Source organism: Narcine bancroftii, chromosome 6, assembly GCF_036971445.1.
Source record: "Narcine bancroftii isolate sNarBan1 chromosome 6, sNarBan1.hap1, whole genome shotgun sequence".
Classification (NCBI taxonomy): domain Eukaryota; kingdom Metazoa; phylum Chordata; class Chondrichthyes; order Torpediniformes; family Narcinidae; genus Narcine; species Narcine bancroftii.
Genome location: NC_091474.1, coordinates 90,826,680 through 90,849,553, shown reverse-complemented (window position 1 = coordinate 90,849,553; position 22,874 = coordinate 90,826,680). Strand labels below are relative to the sequence as shown.

The window sequence follows — 22,874 nt, the reverse complement described above, 5'->3', positions numbered from 1 at the left end:
GAAGACTTAGAACATTGGAAAGAATTACCATTAACGTTGATAGAGAGGGTAAATTGCATTAAAACAGGGGTGTCAAACTTAAATTCACGGAGGGCCTAAATTAAAAACTTGGACTAAATATTTATTGAAAATTTTCAACAACATCTGCATGTTTTCTCTTCTTTCAACATATGTAATGTTAAACTTTTTCTTATTAAAATAAATGTTTAATAATAGTTTTGGATAAACTCTTTCATTGTCATTGTCGTTGGCCCATTTCCTTTAGCGTTCTGAAACCGTGCACATGACGAGTCAATGAGGGATGATTAAAGCAGTGGTCTTCAAACTTTTTCTTTCCACCCACAGACCACCTTAAGCAATCCCTTACTAATCACAGAGCACCAATGGCACAGGGACGCGAGTGGAAAGAAAAAGGTTGAGAACTGTTGTATTGTGGTAACTCCACATCTGATTAGGTTAATTGTTAGGCAAGTGGTCAGAGAAGGACCCCCCCCCACCCCAAGAAAGGCTTAAATCACAGGAACAAAATAAGCTTCCGTCTCACTGCTCCCAATCTTACACGCAGTCCTGATGTGGAATGTGGGGTTGCAGCTCCACGTTCACCCGAGTTCAGGTGCTGTCTGAGTGGAGTTTGTACGCTCTCCCCTTGTCTTGGACCAACAGGTCGGTCGCCTGACGAAGGCACCCGAACCCCCCGTTGAAACGCCGGCGTCCGGGGCGGTGGAGGAATTGGCTGAGAAGAGCGCGTTGCTCCCACCCCCCTCCCATGGTTGGAGAGGAATTAAACTGCGATCTCACGGCGCCGGGCTCGTCTCCAACAAAAGGAGCGGGAGGCAGGATCCGCCGCGCACGGAGCGAAGGGGAAGGCATCGCCAACGAGACGTTCGGTCCGGCGTCGCCGCTGAAGCGCAGACCCAGTGAGGATGGTCCCCAACTCCAACCGCGTCTGTGTCTGGGAGCCGGGCGGGCTGAGTGCGGCGCTCCGATCCCCGGGATTCGGGACTCTGAGATCCCTCCACACCTCCGGCGTCTTCATTTTCACCTTCAGTGTGCATGCGCTATACTGGCGCGGCGGCCAGCGGGCCAACTCTAATATATATTTAATATGATCTTGCGGGCCAAATATAATTATATCGCGGGCCAAATTTGGCCCGCGGGCCAGAGTTTGACATGTGTGCATTAAAATTAATGTCTTCTCAAGGATACAATACTTATTTCAATCGTTACCAATTCCCTGAACAGAGAAATTCTTTAATGAACTAAAGAGAATAATAAGGAAATTTTTATGGAAAGGGAAGAAACAGAGGATAGCATTAGATAAATTAATAGAGAGGTGCAACCAAGGTGGTTTGCAGTTACCAAACTTTAAAAATTGTTATCGAGCAGCACAATTAAGGTATTTATCAGATTTTTATCAGACAAGGGAAAACCCAGATTGGACTAAGATAGAGCTAGATAAAATAGGGGAAAAGGTTCCGGAACATATACTTTATAAGTGGGATGAAAAGCTGATAGAATATAAAAGCTCACCAGTGTTGCATCATTTACTCAATATAAGGAAGATGATTCACTTAGAAAGGAAAAAAACAAATTACCCACTACCAAAATTATTATTGATGCAAAATCAGCTAATCCCTTTTACAATAGATAACCTTTCTTTTAGAGAATGGGAGAGAAAAGGAATTAAAAGAATAGAAAATTATTTTTTGGGAAATAATTTATTAATATGGAATAACTCATGGTACAATGTTTGGATATCAATAACTGAAAATCTACTTAAAGGATAAATTGGGAAACAGACTGAGATTACCAGAAGGAAGCAGCTTTGAATATGTGATTACAGAAACAATGATAATAAAAAGATTTATAACGAACATGTGCATCAAACTGCAAGAGAAGGAAAATCATGAAATAAGCTATAAACCCAAACAAAAGTGTGAAAAAGATTTAAACATAAAGATAAAAAATGAAACATGGGAAAAGTTGTGCTCTGGAACTATGAAGAATATAATAAACCTGAGGTTACGCATGATACAATATAATTGGTTACACAGGTTATATATCACGCCCCAAAAGTTAAAAAAATGGGATCCAACATTATCAGATATATGTTTTCGCTGTAAGAAGGAAATGGGAACAACAGTACATACAATTTGGGCATGTGAGAAAGTGAAAAAGTTTTGGGAAGATCTAAATCAGGTATTAAATAATATCACAAAAAGCAACATACCAAAAAATCCAGAGATCTTCTAAGCAATATAAGAAGTAAAGAATTTGGCCTCAAACTGGATGAAGCGCCAAAAAGATTTATTATGAAAGCCTTAGCTGTAGCAAAAAAAATTTATAAAGTCACGTTATTTGAACAAATTTGGGAATCGTACATGGAACACGACAGAGAGGGCTTGCCTCAGACCTCCACCCTCTAAAATGATAAGAAGACAAAATCCAGTGTGTAAAAGTAGATGACACAATTTTCTTGTTTATTTTCATTGTGTGATGACATTGTTTAATGGTTTTATTTAATATGTTGAACATTTAATGGGTTTGGAGGGGGGTGGGAAGGTAGGGGGGAAAAAGGGGGAGAAAAATGCCACTGTGTATATTTATGAGGGAAATATATTTTGATGGATATGGTTCATAGTGTGAAAATAAAATTAAAAAAAGAGAATGGCTGATTTAAAGTGTTCTTCTTCCCCCCCCCCGCCCCCCCATTGAATGAGAATGTGAACTCATTTATTGACTCACGTTGGTGTATTAGAAAATTGGTGGTTTTAGCAATTAATATAGAGCATAATTTAAAACCTAGTTGAAGGAAATATTCTGAATATAATATTTTTCATTATAGTTCGATTCATGGCAATACAGACACTGGACACGCCAAATCCTAACAGTTTAAAATTTCTTGTTGGTCGTCAAATAGTGGAATCGGGAAGCATTGATTTTCCAAACCTCAAATCAGCTCTCTGCTCACCTCTAGCCAAGTAAGTCTAACAAATTTACAAGTAAACACAACAAGTTTGCAGACACTGTGATTGAAGTAAAAACACAATAAATTTGGAGTTACAGCACCTTGTGTACTATCAAACCAAATCAACATTATCCTCTATAACTTCTGTCACCTACAACGTGATCCCACCGCTAGCCACATCTTCCCCTCTCTACCTTCCTAGGGACTCTCTCGTCCACTTATCCCTCCCACCAATTGTTCCTCCCCCTTACCCCCTGGCACCTTCCCCTGCAGTTGCAGGAACTGCCACACCTCCTCCCTCAACACCATTTGGGGCCCCAAATAGTCTTTCCAAGTGAAGCAACACTTCACTTGTAAATCTGAGGGAGTCGTCTGCTGCATCTGGTGCTCCCGTTGTGGCCTCTATGTTGCAGAAACTGGACACAGGCTGGGAGATCGTTTCACTGAGAACCTTCGCTCTGTCTGCATCAATGACAAGGCTCCCCCAGTGGGCAAACATTTCAATTCTGTACCCAACCCCTGCATTGATATGTCTGTTCATGGTCTCATGAACTGTCAAACTAAGACCATTTGTAAATTGGAGGAGCAACACCTCATTTTCCATTTGGGCCCTCTCCAAATGGGTGGGATTAACATTAACTTCTCCAGTTTCTGCTCCACCACTCCCCGTTCTCCCTCTCTTTTCTGACCCTTTGTCTTTCCTCCAGCTCTCCACCCCCTTCCCTCTCCATTCACAGAGCCATCGTCCCTTCCCCGTTTGCTGGTGTGCCCTCCCTCACTTTATCCAGCTACTACCTCCTGCCTGTGAGACTGTGTTCCTCCCCCTGCCCATCGTCCCTACCACCATTTTGTTCGGCACCTGCCTACATTTTGCTCATACCGTGATGAAGGGCTCAAGCCCAATGTATTTTTATCTTTGCTACATAAAGTACATTGTTTGCCTGTTGGGTTTCTTCAACATTGTGTTTTTATATGTAAATATACACATTAGGAGCAGGTGTACATGACTCAGTCTGTTGAGCCTGCTCTTTAATAAGGTCATGGCTGATCTTATGGTAACCTCATCCATCCAAACTAGAGAGGGTTGTTTTATGAGCTGTAACATTCTATGATTCTATCCTTTGTGTCCTTTCATGCCATTGATTGAAAATCTATATATCACTGACTTACAAATATTCAGATATTCTGCCTTCACTGCTCTTTGAGGAAGAGAGTTCCAACGGCACTAATCCATGACAGAAAAATTTGCCACATAATTGTCTTTAGTGGCCAACCTTATATTTTTAGTTCCTAATTCTAGATTCTTCCATGTGGGAAGATATACTCAGGCATCCACTCGGTCAAAAGCCCTCAGGAGGTTGTAAATTTAAATCAAGTCCTGCCCTTTCAAATTCCAGAAGAAATACATAGCATGTCCAGCATTTCTATATGAATCACTATGTGTGCTGTTTTAGTCTGATTTAACAGGGTAGACTTTCAAAAAGAAATATGTGTGGTGCAACCACTGTATGTATGTATGCATTGCCAGATGGCCAAAAACCTCAACGTACAACCAAAAGAAGTGCATGTTCAACACTTCAATGCTGGCCATCTTGGGTTGCGTGGTGAAGAATGGTTTCATTTGGCCCGATCCTGATCGCATGCTGTTGGAGCTTCCATTGCTCCATACCCTCAAGGCCCTAAGAAGGTGCCTGGGTTTCTTTTTGTATTACCCCCAGTGGGTCCTAAATTGCGCGGACAAACCCCGCCTCCTGGTGAAATCAACCACCTTTCCTCTGTCGGTGGAAGCCCAAGTGGCGTTCACACGCATCAAGGGCGACATCGCCAAGGCGTCGATGCACGCTGTGGATGAATTCATCCCCTACCAGGTGGAGAGTGATGTGTCCGACTTCGTCATGGCTTTGCCATGCCTGTGGCATTTTTTTCCCCAAACCCTCCAGGGCCCCAAATTCCAGCACTCAGCCATCAAGAAGGAGGCCCAGGCCATAGTGGAATCTGTGCACCACTGGAGGCACTACCTGGCAGGCTAGCTGTTCACTCTGCAGACTGACCTTTATGTTCAATAACAAACAGTGGGGAAAAATTAAGAACGACAAGATCCTGAGGCGAAGAATTGAACTGTTCACCTACAACTACAAGATCTTGTACCAGCCTGGGGGACATGCGCCAACGCACAGTTGGACTGCCTCCAACTCCTCCACAACAACCTCTGCCACCTCAGGGTCACCAGGCTCTACCAATTAATTAGAACCCATAACCTCCCTTACTCGGTTGGGGATTCAGGGAGCTGACCCGGAGCTGTCCGGTCTGTGCCGAGTGTTATCCCAAATTCTATCGGCCAGTCAAAAGCCGCCTGATTAAAGCCACCCGTCCTTTCGAACGACTGAATATGGACTTCAAGGGCCCCTCCTTCCCTTCCACCAACAGGAACATATCCTTCCTAAATATCATCGACGAATACTCCCGTTTCCCTTTCACCATCCCCTGCCCAGATATGACCACAGGCAGAGTCCTTAAAGGCACTGAGCAGCAATTCACTCTGTTTGGATACCCCTGCTATCCATAGCGACTGGGGATCCGTATTTATGAGCGAGGAGCTGCACCAGTACCTGCTGACCAAGGGCATAGCCACAAGCAAGACCATGGGTTATAACCCCTTGGGGAATGGCCAGATAGAAAGGGAAAGCGCTACCATCTGGAAGACAATCCTCCTAGTCCTCCAGTCAAAAGGCCTGCCCATCTCCCAGAGGCAAGAAGTCCTCTATGAGGTGCTTCATGCCACCAGGTCTCTCTGTACCACTACTAATACGACACCGCATGAAAGGCTCCTTTCCTTCCCTAGGAAGTCAGCATCAGGAACCACACTGCCGTCCTGATTGATGACCCCTGGGCCTGTACTGCTCTGGAGGCATATCAGGTGCCACTGGTCTCGAAGGCCGGCAGGACATTGTTTCCATCCAAGACTTGGCACACGCAGGGGACTCCTCATGGTAACCCCAACCAGCCAACTCCAATAATTGCATCTGGCACAGCTCTCCGAGCCCAGATCAAGCAACCCCCAGAGTCCTATTAAACTCCCTTAGCACAGCCTGTTGCACAAGACACTGCCCGGGAACCAGCAGCTGAACCACAGTAAACCTTAAGATGGTCACAACGACAGACGAGACCTGTAATGAACATTGACTCACTACATCCTGCTGGACAGAACCTTTAACAAACATTGACTCATTTCACCGCACCAGACTTTGTTTCAAAAGAAGGGGTAAATGTGGGGCAACCACTATATGCATGATTGTATGAGCTGCCCTCCCCCCTGAACCTGTGACTCCTCCCTCCCGGAAATCCCTATAAAGGCTGTTATGCCCATACTCCTCCCTCAGTACCTGCCTTGGAATCGGGCCAGCAACATTGCAAAATGTGTTGATGTCTTAAGGTGATTAAAGTCTATTAATCACAACTCTCTGTCTAATGTGGTTGATCTATAGCACTACAATATGAGCATTGATAAATTGCCTTTTATACCACTGCATAATATTTCAAAGTTATTTATGTATAGTTAAACAGCTGATGCATCAAGAAGAAGGCTGCTTATCAGCTTGTAAACAGTAAACTCTCAGTAAATTAAATGACTAGATATTGGCTGAGGTTAGTATTGATTGGAATTCCAGATGTATTGGCTGGCTCACTGAGGGAAAGAAAAAGCAGCCGCTGTTTTAACTTAAGGTCCTAATAGATGGCATGTCTGACAGTTTGGCATTCCCTTAGTACATGGTTTAAGTGCCTGCTCATGTCTCTGTAGTGCGACCTGCATCCATGATCTTCTGAATTTAGAGAACCCTATAGATTTGTAGTACATATGTGATGTTACTCCCTGTTTAGAACAATCATCTATCCTTGTGTTGACAAGTAATTTAATCTCGAAATGGGATATTGTCTGTGTAAGTATACCCTGAAGAGCATCCAGCAAATTTTTTGAAAACTCAGGTGCTACCACCTCGAGAAATGTAGATTCTTTGCTGGTGCTGTCTAATAATCATTCCAAGTACAACTTCTTTGTGGGAAGTCTGAGATAGAATTTAAATTTAATTTGAAAGGAATAATTTCTAAACTGTTTGGCTATAGAAAGTCTTTGTTACCTTTGGTGCAGCCTTTAAAACATGAACAATCACACCTGCTCACAGTGTTCTGAACCTTTTCCATTCTTTCAATTGCCTGTCTGCACCATCAAGCTGCATATTTCAAACACAATGTGAGCAAGTAATATTTTGCTTGTTAAGTGGCCAGATCTGCAGCTTGTAACTGAAGAGTTACAATTGTACTAAGCAGAATCTGGCAATCATTCGGAAAGAGTATAAATCATATCAAGGAAGGGTAGCTGTTCAGGATCAAACATTCATATTGCGTTCTTTTTTTCAGGCAGCTGTTTCAAATTGAAGGGGTTAAAAGTGTATTTTTTGGGCCTGATTTTATTACAATAACTAGGGTAAGTGTGACTATTTGCTTTTGCTTTAGATAACATATGAACATACTGCAGGAGAATAATTAAAGTATTAAATGCTCACAGGAAAGCCAAGAGGATTGGAACATTCTTAAGCCTCAAGTTTCTGCAGTCCTTGTGGATTTCCTTGATAGTGGCCTTCCATTAATATCAGATGTGCTACAACCAGATTCTGGTAAGGATTTCCCTTTTCAGGTCGTGGTTGGTATAGAATTAAACTGAATGACACAAAAAAAGTCTGCGATCTGTTGCAAATCTACTCTACCTCAAACTCCTTAATCCTTTGGACTGGTTTTCTGGGACTACCAACCAGTGCATATACTCTGTGTCCTGTCCAGGACTACCAACAAGATCATATACTCCACGTCCTGGTTTTGCTGGACTACCAACCAGTGCATATACTCTGTGTCCCTGTTTTCTGGGACTACCAACAAGAGCATATACTCGGTGTCTCGGTTTTCTGGGACTGGTTTTATTCTCAACCGCCAGCTGATTTGTACAGGTGTTTGTACTGTAAAGTGTATCTTTGTTATGGCTGGGATAAAAACAGCTGCTTTGCCAAGTTCCACAACAAAAGGAGTCCCTACTGGAAGTAACAGTAAAAACATTTAAAATTGTTGTATCTAGGACTATGTAGGGTAGGGGTGGCCAACTTTTTAATTTAGACATACATCACGCCCATTTTGGCCAATGAGTATGTACTGGGGGTGTAGGCATGGGCTGAAATGGCCTGTTATTCTGCTGTCTGTCCAAATTAAAAATTAACAGTGACTGGCCAGATATAATGTGGTATCAGTGACTGAACACATTAACTATCTCTGGTTTACCTATGGAACCAGTGTGGAGTATATATTATGAAAGGTTGAAAATGGCCCGAGTCCAAAGGTTTAATTGACCCACCTAAATACTATAACAGGATTAGACTGAGAGAGGAATGTAGAAGGTTTGTTTGTAACAAATCACCTGTAAAGATGCGAGTGGAAGATTAATGAGGACAGGAAAAATTGTTGAAGAGCAATTGCTGGAAATACAAGCAGGTCAGGGAACAAAGACTGAATTATATTGCACCCTTCTCGGAACTAATTAGTTTCAAGCTGTTGAATGCATTGTTACTTTGAGGGCAGTAATGCACCTGGTAGGAATTTTTAAGGTTGTGTTAGACTTAATTGAAATGTTGAAATAAGCAAAGGTATGGAGAGCTGCTTCAGTTGGAGAACTCAGGTGTTAAGCAACAGGTAACTTGCTACATTAAACCGAGATGTTCTACAAATGAATCATTCAAAATGTTTTTGGTTTCTCCATTGTAGAGGATACCGTGGTGTCAGTTTCTGAATGGAGTTCATTAGGAAAAAGAAAATTAAATTCACCTGGAAGGAATTTTTAGGACCCTGGATGGTGGGATGGGTGGAGATCAGATACTATTTATTGTCCTGTAATAAAACGTAAATGTAATATTGCACAAAATTACCTTTAGTCTGCCATGAGGCAGACAGAGATTTACCATTAACAATGCCTGGCATCCCTTACAGTCAGAGCAAAAGATGAAGAGAAGCAGTGGAGTTCCCCCAGAGTCACTGAGTGTCCATGAATTTACCTCCAGGGCTCCTGAAGCCTCTGCAGCTGCACAAGATTCCAATTCAGTTCAACAACCTGGATCCAAACCTCTGACACAATGAGGAAGCCTTCAATGCCCAGGGCCCTTCGGGAGTTCTTCTTGCCCTCATCACCCCAGTTCCGATTCCTGTTTTTCATGAACCCACAGCCTGGTATGAGTCCTTTGACTCTAGTTGCCAGCAGCTCGCGGCTTGTGTGTGTCTTTGAGCCGCAGAGCTCCTCGCTTGTCCGTCACTGTCCTTACTGCCGTCTCTTCTGGTTCTCCTTCTCAACGGGGTAGGGGAGGGTGTTCTTCCCTTCACTAGTGCCCTGCACCAATCTGATGCTTCCCCGGAGTCTGCAATTCCTTGTGGCTGCTGCTGAACACAGGTGTTGCCATCTTGGGCCATACCCCGCAGTTGCAGGTTTTTAAATAAAACACCGTTGGCTCCTTTAGTAGGCTGTTTAAAGCCTGTATGGTGCCATTGGCAGTAGGACTGGACATTAGGACCCTGTGGGGAAGTGGTGTGTTTCTGCTCCCCACTCTCCCTAGGTCCGCACCAGTGGCAGCATTGCTGTACAGCGGGTCTGTTGGTGCCACCATTTTTTTTCATTCTTTACATAGAATAGTTTGGCACAAGAACAGACCCTTTGGCCCACGTGTCAGTGTGAACATGATGTCCAAATCTGTTGGAAGAGTAAACTTGCATTTGGAAGAAATTGTCCTTTTAGCATGCTGAAGAGGGAGGGGTGAGTAGGATGTGTCTGCTGGTGGCACATTGAAAGTGGTGGAAATCATATTGAATCAGGAGGCCAGTAGGTTAAAGAAGCCTATCCTTTGGGTTAGAGTTTGACTGTGAAAATTAAACAAGCATTTTTGAGAACCCAGTCAACTGTGTTGGAAGACAGAAAATGGAAGGCATCTTGGAAAATGTAGAAAACGCGACCTTTGGGTAGTACAGAAGCCTTGAAGACCAGCTCCTTGAGGTTCAAGAACAGTTTCTTTCCAATGGTTATCAGGCTCTTGAACCTCTCCTTGTGGTACTATCTTTTGTATTTATTATCTTTTTTTAAAATTCAATTATGTATTGCAGATGTTATCTTTACAAAGTACCTGTTTGGCTGCAGCAAATAAGAATTATGGTCATACAGTATATGTACATTATCAAAATGCCTTCATTAGAGAAGAAACCATCTGAATTAATTGAGGTGAGATTATAAAGGGATGAAGCTGAGGTCCCTGCTAAGGACAGATTATGAAACTGGTCCAAGGACCTTTTGAGGTCGAGAGAATTCAGAACCTGTATTCAGAATGCAATGAGTCAAGGAGTGCCGAACAGCTTGAACATATCACTAATCCAAATTATGATGGACAGCGTATGTTGGAATCCATATGGAATAAGTTGGAGTTGGAAGCACTGGGAGGAAAGGCATATGGCTATGAAAATTTTTTGGCCAGCATCTAATTAAAACAAAATATTAAATTATTTCTTATTACAGTAAAATCCCTGGTATCATGTATTCAAGCAACAGGCAAAAAAAATTGAGGAAAATAAATTTAAAAAATTAAAATAAATAAGAATAGAATAATAGGTAAAGAATAAGTTTAAAATTGTAAAAGTAAATTTTTACTGAAGTACCACATAAACCTTTGGAGACGATGGGAGCAAGTATTCAGCCAGCGGATTATCTTGTTTGTGCTCTGCTTGTGGCAGCTGTTTGAATAAAGGTGTGTGAAACAGCAGTGGCGTCGCCCAGGTTGAATGGTGTCTCCTTATCCCTGCTTAGTAAGAGTCGCCCCGGTCAGAGGCTTTATCTGTAAACTTGGCCGGGGGGAGGGGGTTTAATTATCTACATTGTTATTGCTCATCTTTCGGGTGGCTCCATGGAGGGGGAGAAACCTGCAGATGCAGCGATGGTTTAAATATTTTCAAAGAATCAGACTGAAAATAAAGTAAAATTCTTTAAGGTTTATATATTTATGCAAGAGAAGTTTGTTCAGTTCAAGTACAGTGTACTATTTTTGTCTTTTAAATTGTGTATTTTTAATGCAGGTGTATTAGTTAGGGATTGTCAGAGTAAGTCTCACGCAACCAGAAAATACACTTATCCGGCATCTACCAATCCCAATAGGTGCTGGATACCAGGGGTTTTACTGTACTTGCATCTTCCACAAATTAGTTATGTTTAACGAGCCACATCACCCTTTTGCAGCCAAACCCTCGTATTACTGTCAATTGACATCTTAGTCATCACTCTGTCACAGGCAGTTTTTTTGTTCTCTCCCTTCCTTACAGTTTACAAATTTCAGTCATTAATTTTTCTGTTGGATTTCCAAATCAATCAATTTTTACTGTCATCAGAACTATTTTTTTGATGGGATCCTGTTTCCATATTGAGTTGAAGAATTTCATTACCTTTAATTATATTTCATTCTTTGATGAATGTGGATGTAGAAATCATCCTTGCATCTATTACATAACTTGCATTGCCCTTGAAATGTTGGTGTCGAGCAACGTCAAACATCTGCAATGTTATTACGAAGCTTTCCCATACTGCTGTTCAGTTGAGATTTCTGAACTTCAACCCGACAATTATGCAGGAACTATGCCAAGATAATATTTGATTTTGGGGGGGGGGGGGAGTAAATTTGAAACATTGTATTTGTAGGACTAATATAATTAAGAACTTGTGTATTCCTGCTTTTAGATTTTGAACATAATTAAAGGTTTAAAAAATTAATTCCATTATGAAATAAAACTTTTAAGGAGTGAATAATAAGGCCAAGCCTCACACAGTGATATCTTCAAGTGACATTTCCTTTCAAATAAGAGATCTTGCAACTTTTTCACTTTAAAGAAAAGTCTTTCACTTAGTCACATACTGGCAGTGTAATTAGTTTCGACAGAATTTTGGATTAATTTCAACTCTGTCCCAGATGAGACATAACAAATACCTTACAGCTTTTTAATTTCCTCACGTGCTCATGAATAATGTGTGTATGTGGCCTCCCTCCTGTGAGTAAAAAGGGACTCAAACTTTGCCAAATCTCATGTGGCATTTTAAAACTCAGCATTCACATCACATAAACCTTAAATCTGTTTGAAAACAAAATATTATATAATACAGTTAAATCCCTGTTATCCTGAACTGAAGCACCGGCAACCTCAAGCAACTGGCAAAAAAAAAATTGCGGAACTTACATAGGTAAAAAAAAATGCGAACATTTAAAATTGGCGTCCCCAGCGGATAGTTCGCCAATCAAACAACACGTAATCTCAAGTAACTGGAAAATTCACTAACCCGGCATCTACCAAACCCCAGATGCTGGAAATTTCACTGTACTATTGTTATAAGAATATTTTCATACATTAAAGCAATACAGACTGCCTCATTGATTATATTTAAGATACAGAAAAGACAGATTTTTAAAGGATCAGGGAATTAAGGGTTATGTGTGATAAGGCTGAGTCCATGACCAGATTGAACATGAATGAAGGATGATAACCTACTCCTGTTCTTATTTCTTCTGTTTATTCAGATATTAATTGTTTCCACTGAAATTTTGCTGTAGCTTGTAGTTTCATTCCATTGCAAGCGATCTAGTTGTTGCTAAAGGTCAGTTTTGTGGTTATTTTGAAATTACCTAATTATGCAGTTGGAAGGTGGAATTGGTTTATTTGACAGCATATTTTCATTTTTGCAAATCACCCAGCCTCATCAGAGAATGAGGAGGATGACGAAGTGGTTGCAATGATCAAGGAACTGCTGGACACAAGAATAAGGTATTTTATTTCTATTCCTTACTTATCTGGTTTTCATTGAGATGTGCTCACTAAATACTACTCCTATTTCCCCTGAGAGGATGAGTGGGACTTCTTAACTGACTGTCCTTGTCGTGTTGTGTATGGAAATCAAAGATATTGACCCAACAGCATTGGATGTTTCTTCAACTTCATTGACAGAGGTTTCTCCATTAATGTTCAATGTGGTCTTTAAAAGAATCTACTTGATTTCATGGAACCAGTCAAAATTGCCAGCACCACTCAAGAACCCAAATGCCTGCTTCTAACTTAACCTAGGTCAGCACTCATGAGAGTTGAGCCATTATTTGCATTTAATGACGGTCAATCTTATTTCTATGTGCCATGCAGCCTTCTAAGCCTTCTGTACCCTTCATGGCTGGTCTATACCCTAAATCCAATCTTCCCCACCATATCCTTTGACGATCTCAGCCGGCAACTATCTAAACAAAAAAACAAATTATTAATTAAAACCAGTGGCTTTTTTTTCTGTCGGGTGCTTCACACTTATAACATTTCTTACAAGAAGAGGATTTTTCTCTTTCTCAAATCTCCAGGATTTGATTCTTTACAAAATGTTTCTAGATTCTCTGTCAAAATGCTTCAAACATGAACATGCTATAACCAACAGAAACCGAACAGCCAAGCATGAACAGAGTCGAACAGGGCAAGCGGACTGTGTCATTGCAAACAAATGGAACAAGTTGTTCAAGTGAACCGGTGTGGACGTGAAGGGCCGATATGGCCTGTTTCCACGCTGTAAACTGTTATATGGTTATGAATTAAATCATCCCCTAACTCTATTTTTAGTTTTGATTTTCATTTGAACCCCAAAGTCTCTGTGCACACTTTCAGCAGAAATGCAAAATTTTAAACCTGTGTGTGTCTAATAACCAAGGAGTGCGAAGTTAGCAGATGGTGAGTTATACAGCATAAAAACAGGCTCTTCAGGCCTCCCAACTCCTCTAATTCCATTTAAATTTAAATTTAGACATGCAGCACAGTAACAAGTCAGTGTTACTCAATTAAACCCAATTTACCTACACCCCCTCCCCCCAGGTATGTTTTCAACAGTGGGCGGATACCGGAGCTCCCGAAGGAAACCTTCGCAAAAACTGGGAGGACATACAAATTCCTTACAGACAGCGAGGGGTTCAAACTCCAGTCCCGATCACTGGCGCTGTAACCGTGCCGCCCATTTGCCAGCAATCCTATTTGCCTTGATAATTCAGCTGCTTCTCTAGATCCATAAGTGTTGTGAGATAACCTGCTTTCATCACCCAGATCTCTACATACAATCTCTTGTGCACTTGCCAACAAAAATAAAACAGAAATTCATCTCCAGCATTGTGCAAAGCCGAAATACCGTGAAATGCCGTTCCACCACCCAGGAATTCCTAACTAAAACATTGAAAATGAGAAGAAATAAAAGATTCAGGGAAGCCAAGCAGTAAAAAAGGATGTGAGGAATGAAAAAAGTAGATATTTTACAGTATACAAGATTTTTGAAGAATTCTGAATATACTGCTTTGCTCACCAGCGTCACTGCCTCAAGTCCCTTGAGTATGATTTAATAAATAAAAACATATCAGTAAAAGTGAGGTAAAACATGAAAGTCTGCAGACACCATGGTTGAAGTAAAAACACAATGCTGGAGAAACTCAGCAGGTTGAAAGTGCACTTTATGTAGCAAAGATAACTGACATTTTAGTCTTGCGCCTTTTAAAATCAGTAATATTGAACAGTTGAGTGCAAAATGTACCAGGTTGAAGGTCAATTAGGTAGCATGGGCTCGTGGGCTGAAAGGGCCTGTCATCGTGCTGTATATCTAAAATTTAAATTTAATTAGTGGAACTTACGACTGTATTGTAATTCTTTTTGATTGACTAATGTTCAAATATGTCAACACTTGTAACAGCAGGTAAAACGTTAAAATGCTGTATCTTTTTTCACATTTATAGGCCAACTGTACAGGAAGATGGAGGAGATGTCATTTTTAAAGGTTTTGAAAATGGTGTTGTGAAACTAAAATTGTTGGGGTCTTGCACTGGCTGCCCGAGCTCAGTTATTACTTTAAAAAGTGGAATACAAAATATGTTACAGTTTTACATTCCGGAAGTTGACGAAGTTGAACAGGTAAACTATGACATTGTTATGAATAAGTTATTCAGAGCCTTAACAATAATGGCAAAAATTTATTCAGCTCACTCTCTGATGAAACTCTCATCCGTGGCTTTGTTATGTCTAGGCTTGATTATTTCAGTAATAACGCTCCAGCTTGTCATTCTATATGCTACTCTCCAAAAGCCTCTGTCCTAATTCTGTTTACCCCCCATCACGTCTCATTGACATTGATCTTTCTTCCACAGTTTTCAGCATTATTTAATATTCTATGTTTAAATTTAGCTTGGGCCGAAGATGTTCCTTTAACCTTGCTGTTTGCTGCTGTATCAATGATTTTATTTTTGTTTTTCTTTTGATTGTTTGCAGAGTATCCTTTTCTTTAATGTTGATCTTTATGGTTTCTTTATCTATTATTCTTGTTTATAATATATGCAGGAAGCTGTGAAATGACCTAACGTTCAAAATGTACTAAAAAGTATACTCTGCCTTAAACACCTTCAGTTACTTTCATATTTCTTGTTGTATAAGTATAGCTTCATTCTTCAGTCTTAAAAATATTGTTCTGGCTTCTGGCATTTCATTATTGCATTATCTATCACTTCAAGTCCTTTCTTCTCAGCTTTCAAGTTTGATGCTATTCAAAGCCAAATGTATTCACCAGAAAGTTCATTTTGAATCGCATCAAATTTTGGGATGGTTGTTGAAAACAATTTGACAATTGAAGGATTATTAAATTTTGCATTGATTGAAATTTTGGATTTTCTGCTTTAAGAAGATGTTTATCCAAGATGATTTATATTAAAAAAAATCCTTGGATTTTATTGAGATTTTCACTTGACCATTTTTCAATGCAGGTCCAGGATGAAATAGACGAAGTAAACATTAAAGCCTTTGAGGAATTAGAGAAGAAATTAAAAGATACATAAATTATTTACCAAAAATCTTCCGAATTGCATTGAGAGGTCTGTTTATTTATCACAGTTCTACTGCAATAGAAAGTAAAACTGATCCCACTTTATCAGTCCTGTGTGTAGTTTATGCTTCGAGAAAAGCTAACTGTGATACGAATGATTGCTTTTTCTTGCCTTTCAACTGCCTGATTGGAAAAGGTAGGCAAATACTTCTCTTGTAACCGGTCTGTGAAACGTAAATGCTACTACCTGGATCAACATTGACCATTATGAAGGGAACAATTTATTCGTTATTTTGCTCAGTTCTCAGCAGAAATATACAGGATTTGGTCCCAATTTTTTTGGGACATTAATTTGTATCACATCTCAACTTATGAACTCGAATTTGGCCTGTGCATTGCCTAGATTATAGTTTCCATTTTCTTAGACAGTCTTAAACGCCATGCAACAAATAATGAAGATCTTAAAATATTTTAGTTACCTACTGATGTTGCCCACCAGTATGTTGGGGTTATTCTAGCATTACATTCAGTGAGCTTCAAATGAGATGCTTTATAAAGTAGAGTTTTACAAGCACCTTTCTAAATCTATAAAAGTTAATGAAATACTTGCATAAATTACATGGAAGAGGGGATTATTATTTTAAACGCAACCTACAAGCCTGTGCCACCCAAATACGCCAATTAACCTACAACCCCGGTATGTTTTGAAGGGTGGGAGGAAACTGGAAAATCTAGAGGAAACCCACACAGGCACTGTATAGACTCCTTACAGACAGTGCCGGTTTTAACCCATGCCGCTAGCACTGTAAAGGCATTGTGTTAACTAACCGCTATGCTGCACAATGTTGAAAGAAAACTAACTGCCAGGTTTAGTGAAAGATCTTAGACACTCTTAGTTAATGTACTTTTTCAGTTATATTGAACAGTCCAGCTACTTGTTTATTTTTTTCAAGTCAGTTGTCAAATAAAAACATCAGCAACATTTCATTCATCCTTTAGTTTGCCAGTTTGTGAACCTTTTTTCAGTAAAACACAATTCTCTGGCTTGTATAAAATCTTAAACCTGTTCTACATCTGAATTGTAGTGCTTTAACTTGGTCACATTGAACCTAGATTGTTGAACCAAAGCAAACTTCAATGGTGGTGAATTTTTAAATTGTTCACTATGCAAATGATTTATTTTGTACATTGTGGATATTTATATTATTACTTTTACAGATATTGTAAAATTGGCAGTTTAGACATATAAATTGTAAAAACGTTTATACAATAAAAATATGTTAAAGGCATAATGAAATTTAAAAAAATTTTTAAAAAATTCTTCATTTAGACATACATACAGCACGGTAACAGGCCCTTTTGGCCCAAAAGCCTGTGCAGTCTAATTATACCAAATTGACGTACAACCCCTTGTATGGTTTTGAATGGTGGGAAGAAATTGGAGCACCCAGAGGAAACCCACATAGACATGGGTAGAAACTCCTTATAGTGCTAGATTCGAAGCCAGGTCCCAATTGCGGGCACTGTAGCAGCACTAACTGCTATGCTGACTGTGTTCTCTGTGCTCAACATTTGGAGGGAACTTCATGGACTGGATTGGAATTCCAACATAGTGTATTGTTAATAGACTTGATATCACATTTTTTTGATTTTAGCATCAATGCCTTCATACAATTGTCTGTGAAAACATCTTTTTCTATTACAGAATGCAAACATAATTGGACTTCATAATGTTATGAGCCCAGAGGACCCCAAAACCCAGCAGCAATAGAAATTCACCAAGACAAATGGTTACTTAAACAAAAGTTGCTTTAATTATCTTTAAACATGAAAACAGGATCAAATTTTACCTATTACTATTAACTTAACCCCCTTCTATTCTAAGCGCACATATGTGTGTGCGAGTTCAGAAAATTTCTTTGATTCACAGTCCAATCTCATTTCTCACTCCTCCAAGTTCACTAGTTGCATGCAATTTTTATACTGTGCACAGAATTTAATACTTATAAAGTTCACCAGGCTTTAGTGCTTTAAAGGTAAGTGGTTACTATTCAGGAAGGTTCTTGTTGGTTTTCAGAGAGAGATTTGTTGCTTGTTGGACACCCACAACTGATTGCTTCAGATCAGCCACTTCACTGTCTTACCAAAGAAACTTTCCCCTTCAGGGTTTTCCAGATGATAACCTCTTTCTTTCAGGCCACCACAAAGTTCCTTTTCTGTTTCCCTTATTTCAAGTGAAACGTTATGCAGCCAGTCCTCTTCTCTCGTATAGACCTCAAGGGCTTTGACTGGGCTGAACTCAGAACTCTCAACCCGTATTCAAAATGGGGTTTTTCCACAAGTTTGCCAGCTTGTCCTGTTCCAGTCCCAGCTGCTGCTGCTGAACTGTAGAACTGAATTCTGAATTCTCTCGCTCTCTTTTAAAAACAAATCCACATGACCCTCTTAGAACAGCAAACTGCACTTAGACTGCGGCACTGGACCCAATCTTCTGAATTACATTCATCTGTTCCTTTCCAAAGCAATAATCCATTACTCCACAGCGTGTCCAATTAACACCCTACTTGTGAAGTCCTTATAGGCATCCTTCAAAGATTTTGCAAAGGCTTCGGAGCCTGGACTGTCTGGCTTGAGCAGAGCTCTAGCATTTTAAATGAGATCTGCTTTGAAGTGTTTGTACATGACCTACACTAAAAAAAAACCTGCCACAATTTATCTCCTTTAAAACGTATCTATATACAATATAAAATATAACAAACTGTCACCATACTTTATCGTTATTTTGGAGTTGAATGATGTCTCTGTATTACTAAAGTAAATTCTGTGGAGAAAGAAAATATTTTCACATTAGAACAGCTGATGAAGTTGTGCCTATTGGCACCAACTGATCTGAGTTTGGAGTAAACTCTCCATGTTTATCTAGTCAATAAATACTTAGGAGTTGACTATATAGGATGTTGTTGGCCTGAAGATTGCTCTTCCTGCCTCTATAATTCAGTGTATTGTGTGCACAAAATCCATTGAAATAGTTCATTTTCCCCTGCAAAGGCAAAGAGAGTAGCGTGGACTGTGGAAGGTCGTATAACTCCTTCGTCTGGAATCTGGTGGGAATGTGGATTGAGGAGGGGCATTAAACCTCTCCGTCTCGAACCTGGTGGGAATGTGGATTGAGGAGGGGCATTGAACCTCTCCGTCTTGAACCTGGTGGGAATGTAGATTGCAGAGAGGCATGTGGAACCTGATTGGAAGTCACTTCACCTGCCAATCAAGGTCAGTCCTTGTCCACAGGTCAGCGCATACCTGGTCATTAGTCCCTTTAATCGGCTTATCGATATCTGGGCTGGACTCTCCAGCTGATGACACTATAAAGACCACTGCATATGACCCATCTTTCTCTTTTGGGACAAACCCGAGCTCCATTCCTGGTTGGGAACCATGGGCAATGTTGGGGGGTGTGCCTAGTGGCCCTAGTTTAGTTAGATGAGGGCTGTGCCTGCCAGGGATATCAAGAGGTGGTGAGTGTTGTATGTGATAACTTGATTGTAGAGCTTTCTCCCCATGAGTAGTTGCAAATGTATCATTTAATGCAGTGAGTGTGTGTACGTGTGTGTCTTTTAACCCTCTTGCAATTCCCTACATGTGAAAATAAAACATGACTGTTCAATCAGCTGCATTCAGTTAGGACACATTGAACCAATTTCACACACATAACAAAGAGTTGCTAAGTAATCCGGCACCATTAATAGAGTGCAGCTAAGCAAAGAGAATCCCTTCCATGACACCGAGTGGTCGTGGATCTCGCTGCTGCCTCTGACGTAGGCATCTGTGGTTGTTGGACGGTGAACCCGAGCTCAAGGCCCCATAGCTTGATCGTGGATCCTCAACCTGTAGTTCCAAACCCAGAAACTGTAAGGGAGCCTGAGGCACTTTGCAAGGTCGGCTCATCATGGCACCTACGTAAATTAATCGGGGTCCCAATTCCTGCTTTCCAGAAGCCAGTCACCATCAGCCTGGTGTGAGATCTTCGGCTGACGAGCCTGGCATGGCAGGCAGCTTAACTCCATGCAGCGACCCATCAAAATCAACAGAACTCCCCCCCCCCCCACTGCCCCCCAATTTCCCAACTGCAGCTTGTCCATGGTTGACCTTCTCCACTGCTGTGGCAAAGGAACTGCCTTTAAGCTCTGTGGATGTGCGCTTTCATAGTCTTAAACCTCCCCGATTCGTAAAAGGAGAGAGGAGAGTGTTATGTCTGGGATGTGATGGGTCTTTCAATAAATAATGTTTAATTGATTTAATTTTGTCTGCGATTCAAAAATACAGAGTTACAGACTGCAAGGATATGGATGATTGTTTCATCCACACTGTAGCCACCTGAAAGGCGTTTGCAGTGGGACTGACACCACCTGTGCATGAAGGATTGGACAGAGGGGGCCCTCACAATCAGCAGTCAATTATATAGCCATGCAAAAGAGCCTGAGTGTTCGAACTCTTGCTTGTACTTTCAATAGATATCAAATCCAAGAGGGCATAGCTTTAAGATGGGGGGGGGGAGGGGGCGCAATGTAAAGGGCATGTCCAATACATAACTTTTACCAAGAGGGTTGTAGTGCTAAACCAAAGGTGGCAGTGGAAGCCGATACAGGGTTGATGTTTTAAGGCATTTAAATAGGCACATGCAGGGAACGGAGGGATTTGGATCTTGTGCCGGCAGATGGCATTTCATAAGATATAGGAGCAGGAGTATGCCATCTGACCCATTGAGCCTGCTTCGTCACTCAATAATATCACGGCTGTCTTGGTTGTTGATACCTGCCTGATTCCCATTCTCCTTTTATTTTTGAAAATTTTATTTATCATTGTATCAATACCAAAAAAAATCAATAATATAACATTAATTACTTAGTCTTGCATAATACAATAAAAAATTTTCTCCTCAACCCTCCTCCCTCCCAAAAGAAAGAAAAGCAAAGAACACCTATCACTACATATATAATATTATTAGCATATACATATTCATTGATTGTTATTTTATAGTCTAATTGAGAGGGATGGGTAAGGTGGATGAAAATTTATTCATAAAATCCATATATGGTTTCCAAATATTATAGAAAATTTCAACTCGATTCCTTAGTTATTTTTTCCTAAATTTTGCATTTCACTCTGCCATCTTCTACAATGATGCTACATTTTCAGTTTTCCAAGTTATTGCTATATATTTCTTCGTAGTCGCTATCACTTAAACATTTCTCTTGACATTTATCCAATTTCAACTTTACATGCTTTTCATATATATTCCCAAGTAAAAATATTCTTGGATCCTTTTGAACCCATTTTCCTTTTGTTCAAATTCTAACTATTTTAAATACATTCAGTGAGCCAGCCTCCATTGCATCTTGGGCAGAGAATTCCATGGATTCAATACTTTATCGCTGGCTTAATCTACCATCCTGAATCTTGACACTCTACCCCACCCCCCCCCCCCCCGTTCTCGTGGTTGAATTTGTTAATGTGGTTGGCACAGACTAAAGGGCCAGTCCCTGTGCTGTTATATTCAATGTTCCACATAACTGCAGCAGTGCTTTAAAAAGGTTAAAAAAAAACCCCCACAGATCTTTAAACAATTTTAACACTCGCCTCAGTGTCCATATTTTCCAGGCAACATTGTGGAGAGGAGAGTTAAAAAAAAAAATCAGCTAGGATTTTGACTTCACCTTTATTAGAACGTCATTGCTAGTTTGACCTTCTTGGCTACAGGTAAAGGTGGAGGATAGTTGCATTGGCTCAAGGACCTTGCATTCATTTCTTGTATCTCTTTATTTCCCCTATTTGTTATCATTTGACCAGTAACAAAAACAGAAAATGCTGGCAAAAACTTGGGCCAGATGGACATCTTTGGAAAACAGAGCAGTCAACATTTCAGGATAAGTTTTCATGGAAAAAGTGAACGTCACTCAGTTCAACGTTGGAGAAACTCAGCCAGTCTTGCAGCATCTGTGGGAGGCAGGGGCCGGATTAACGTGCTAGCAAAAATAACATATGCTGGGGGCCCCATGCATCTGTGCTAAATGCTTGCTGATTTACTCTGTCACTTTATGTACGTTGAATTATGAGCGACTGACTGCAGTTGTGAGATACCCATACCCGTTTAAGGCTAGCGATTGTAGGCAATGATCACCGTTAATCGGGGTTTTTAGCACAGTATCTCACAGCCGTTTCACGATTTGTGATGACTTAAGATTGTGTTTCTCAATCATGGTTTTTTTTTTAGACTGCGGGTGAGAAACGGCGCAATCAATGAAATTTGCCTTTAACACGGGCAGTGTAAAAAGGAAAGTCCAGGAATTTTTAGTCACTTTTCCTGCACCGTGATTTATCCTGCAAAGCTCACCTCATGAATTTGACGTCCAACTGATGGTGCAGGCCGCGTTGGTCCACGTAAAAGCACCAGGGGTAACATGGACAGAAAGCTGAGGCGTGCAGTGTATACAATTACAAGGTGATTAATTATGTTAATTTTTTTGCTGAATAAAAATACACTCCTAGGATGAGAAGCTTTAGATGCAGAAGATAGCCTTGGTCTGCCGAAACCCTATCCTCGATTCCCACTTTTCTCTTCCAGAAAAGTGCCTATTGAAGTCATTTGCTTACATGAAGTGTTTTAGGATTTGCCAGGGACGCTCTCAGTTGGGCGTTGGAATTTTCCTCGACTCTCTCAAACTTAAACCGTCATTTGGAAACCAGCAACCGAAGGAACCGTCACGAGATTTATTGGCTCAAGGAGGGGGGGGGTGGTGGTGGGGGGGGGGGGGGGGATGATCGGCTCGGCGGTATTTGTTGTTGCTCCCCACGAACTAATCAATTTGCTGAGCTATTAAGGCAATGAAGAGTCTGTACAGCCTGGGTATGGATTAAAAAATCATCCTTCCCTGGAAAATCATTGCTGAATGAAATGTTGCCTCACCATTTTTATGG

At 40.6% G+C, this 22,874-nt stretch overlaps 1 protein-coding gene across 4 annotated transcripts in view; it reads left to right on the top strand.

Annotated features, from left to right (window-relative positions):
• The window catches only part of LOC138736333 (NFU1 iron-sulfur cluster scaffold homolog, mitochondrial-like), a 39,100-nt gene extending 22,214 nt beyond the window's left edge, over positions 1–16,886 (top strand). For all 4 annotated transcript variants that reach the window (XM_069885675.1, XM_069885672.1, XM_069885673.1 and 1 more), the window contains 6 exons: positions 2,846–2,981; positions 7,385–7,451; positions 7,533–7,641; positions 12,775–12,844; positions 14,824–14,998; positions 15,841–16,886. In XM_069885675.1, coding sequence (XP_069741776.1) covers positions 2,846–2,981; positions 7,385–7,451; positions 7,533–7,641; positions 12,775–12,844; positions 14,824–14,998; positions 15,841–15,912 — 629 coding nt within the window. In that variant the 3' untranslated portion in view covers positions 15,913–16,886. The remainder of the gene's footprint in view (positions 1–2,845; positions 2,982–7,384; positions 7,452–7,532; positions 7,642–12,774; positions 12,845–14,823; positions 14,999–15,840) is intronic.
• The last annotated feature ends 5,988 nt before the right edge of the window (positions 16,887–22,874 follow it).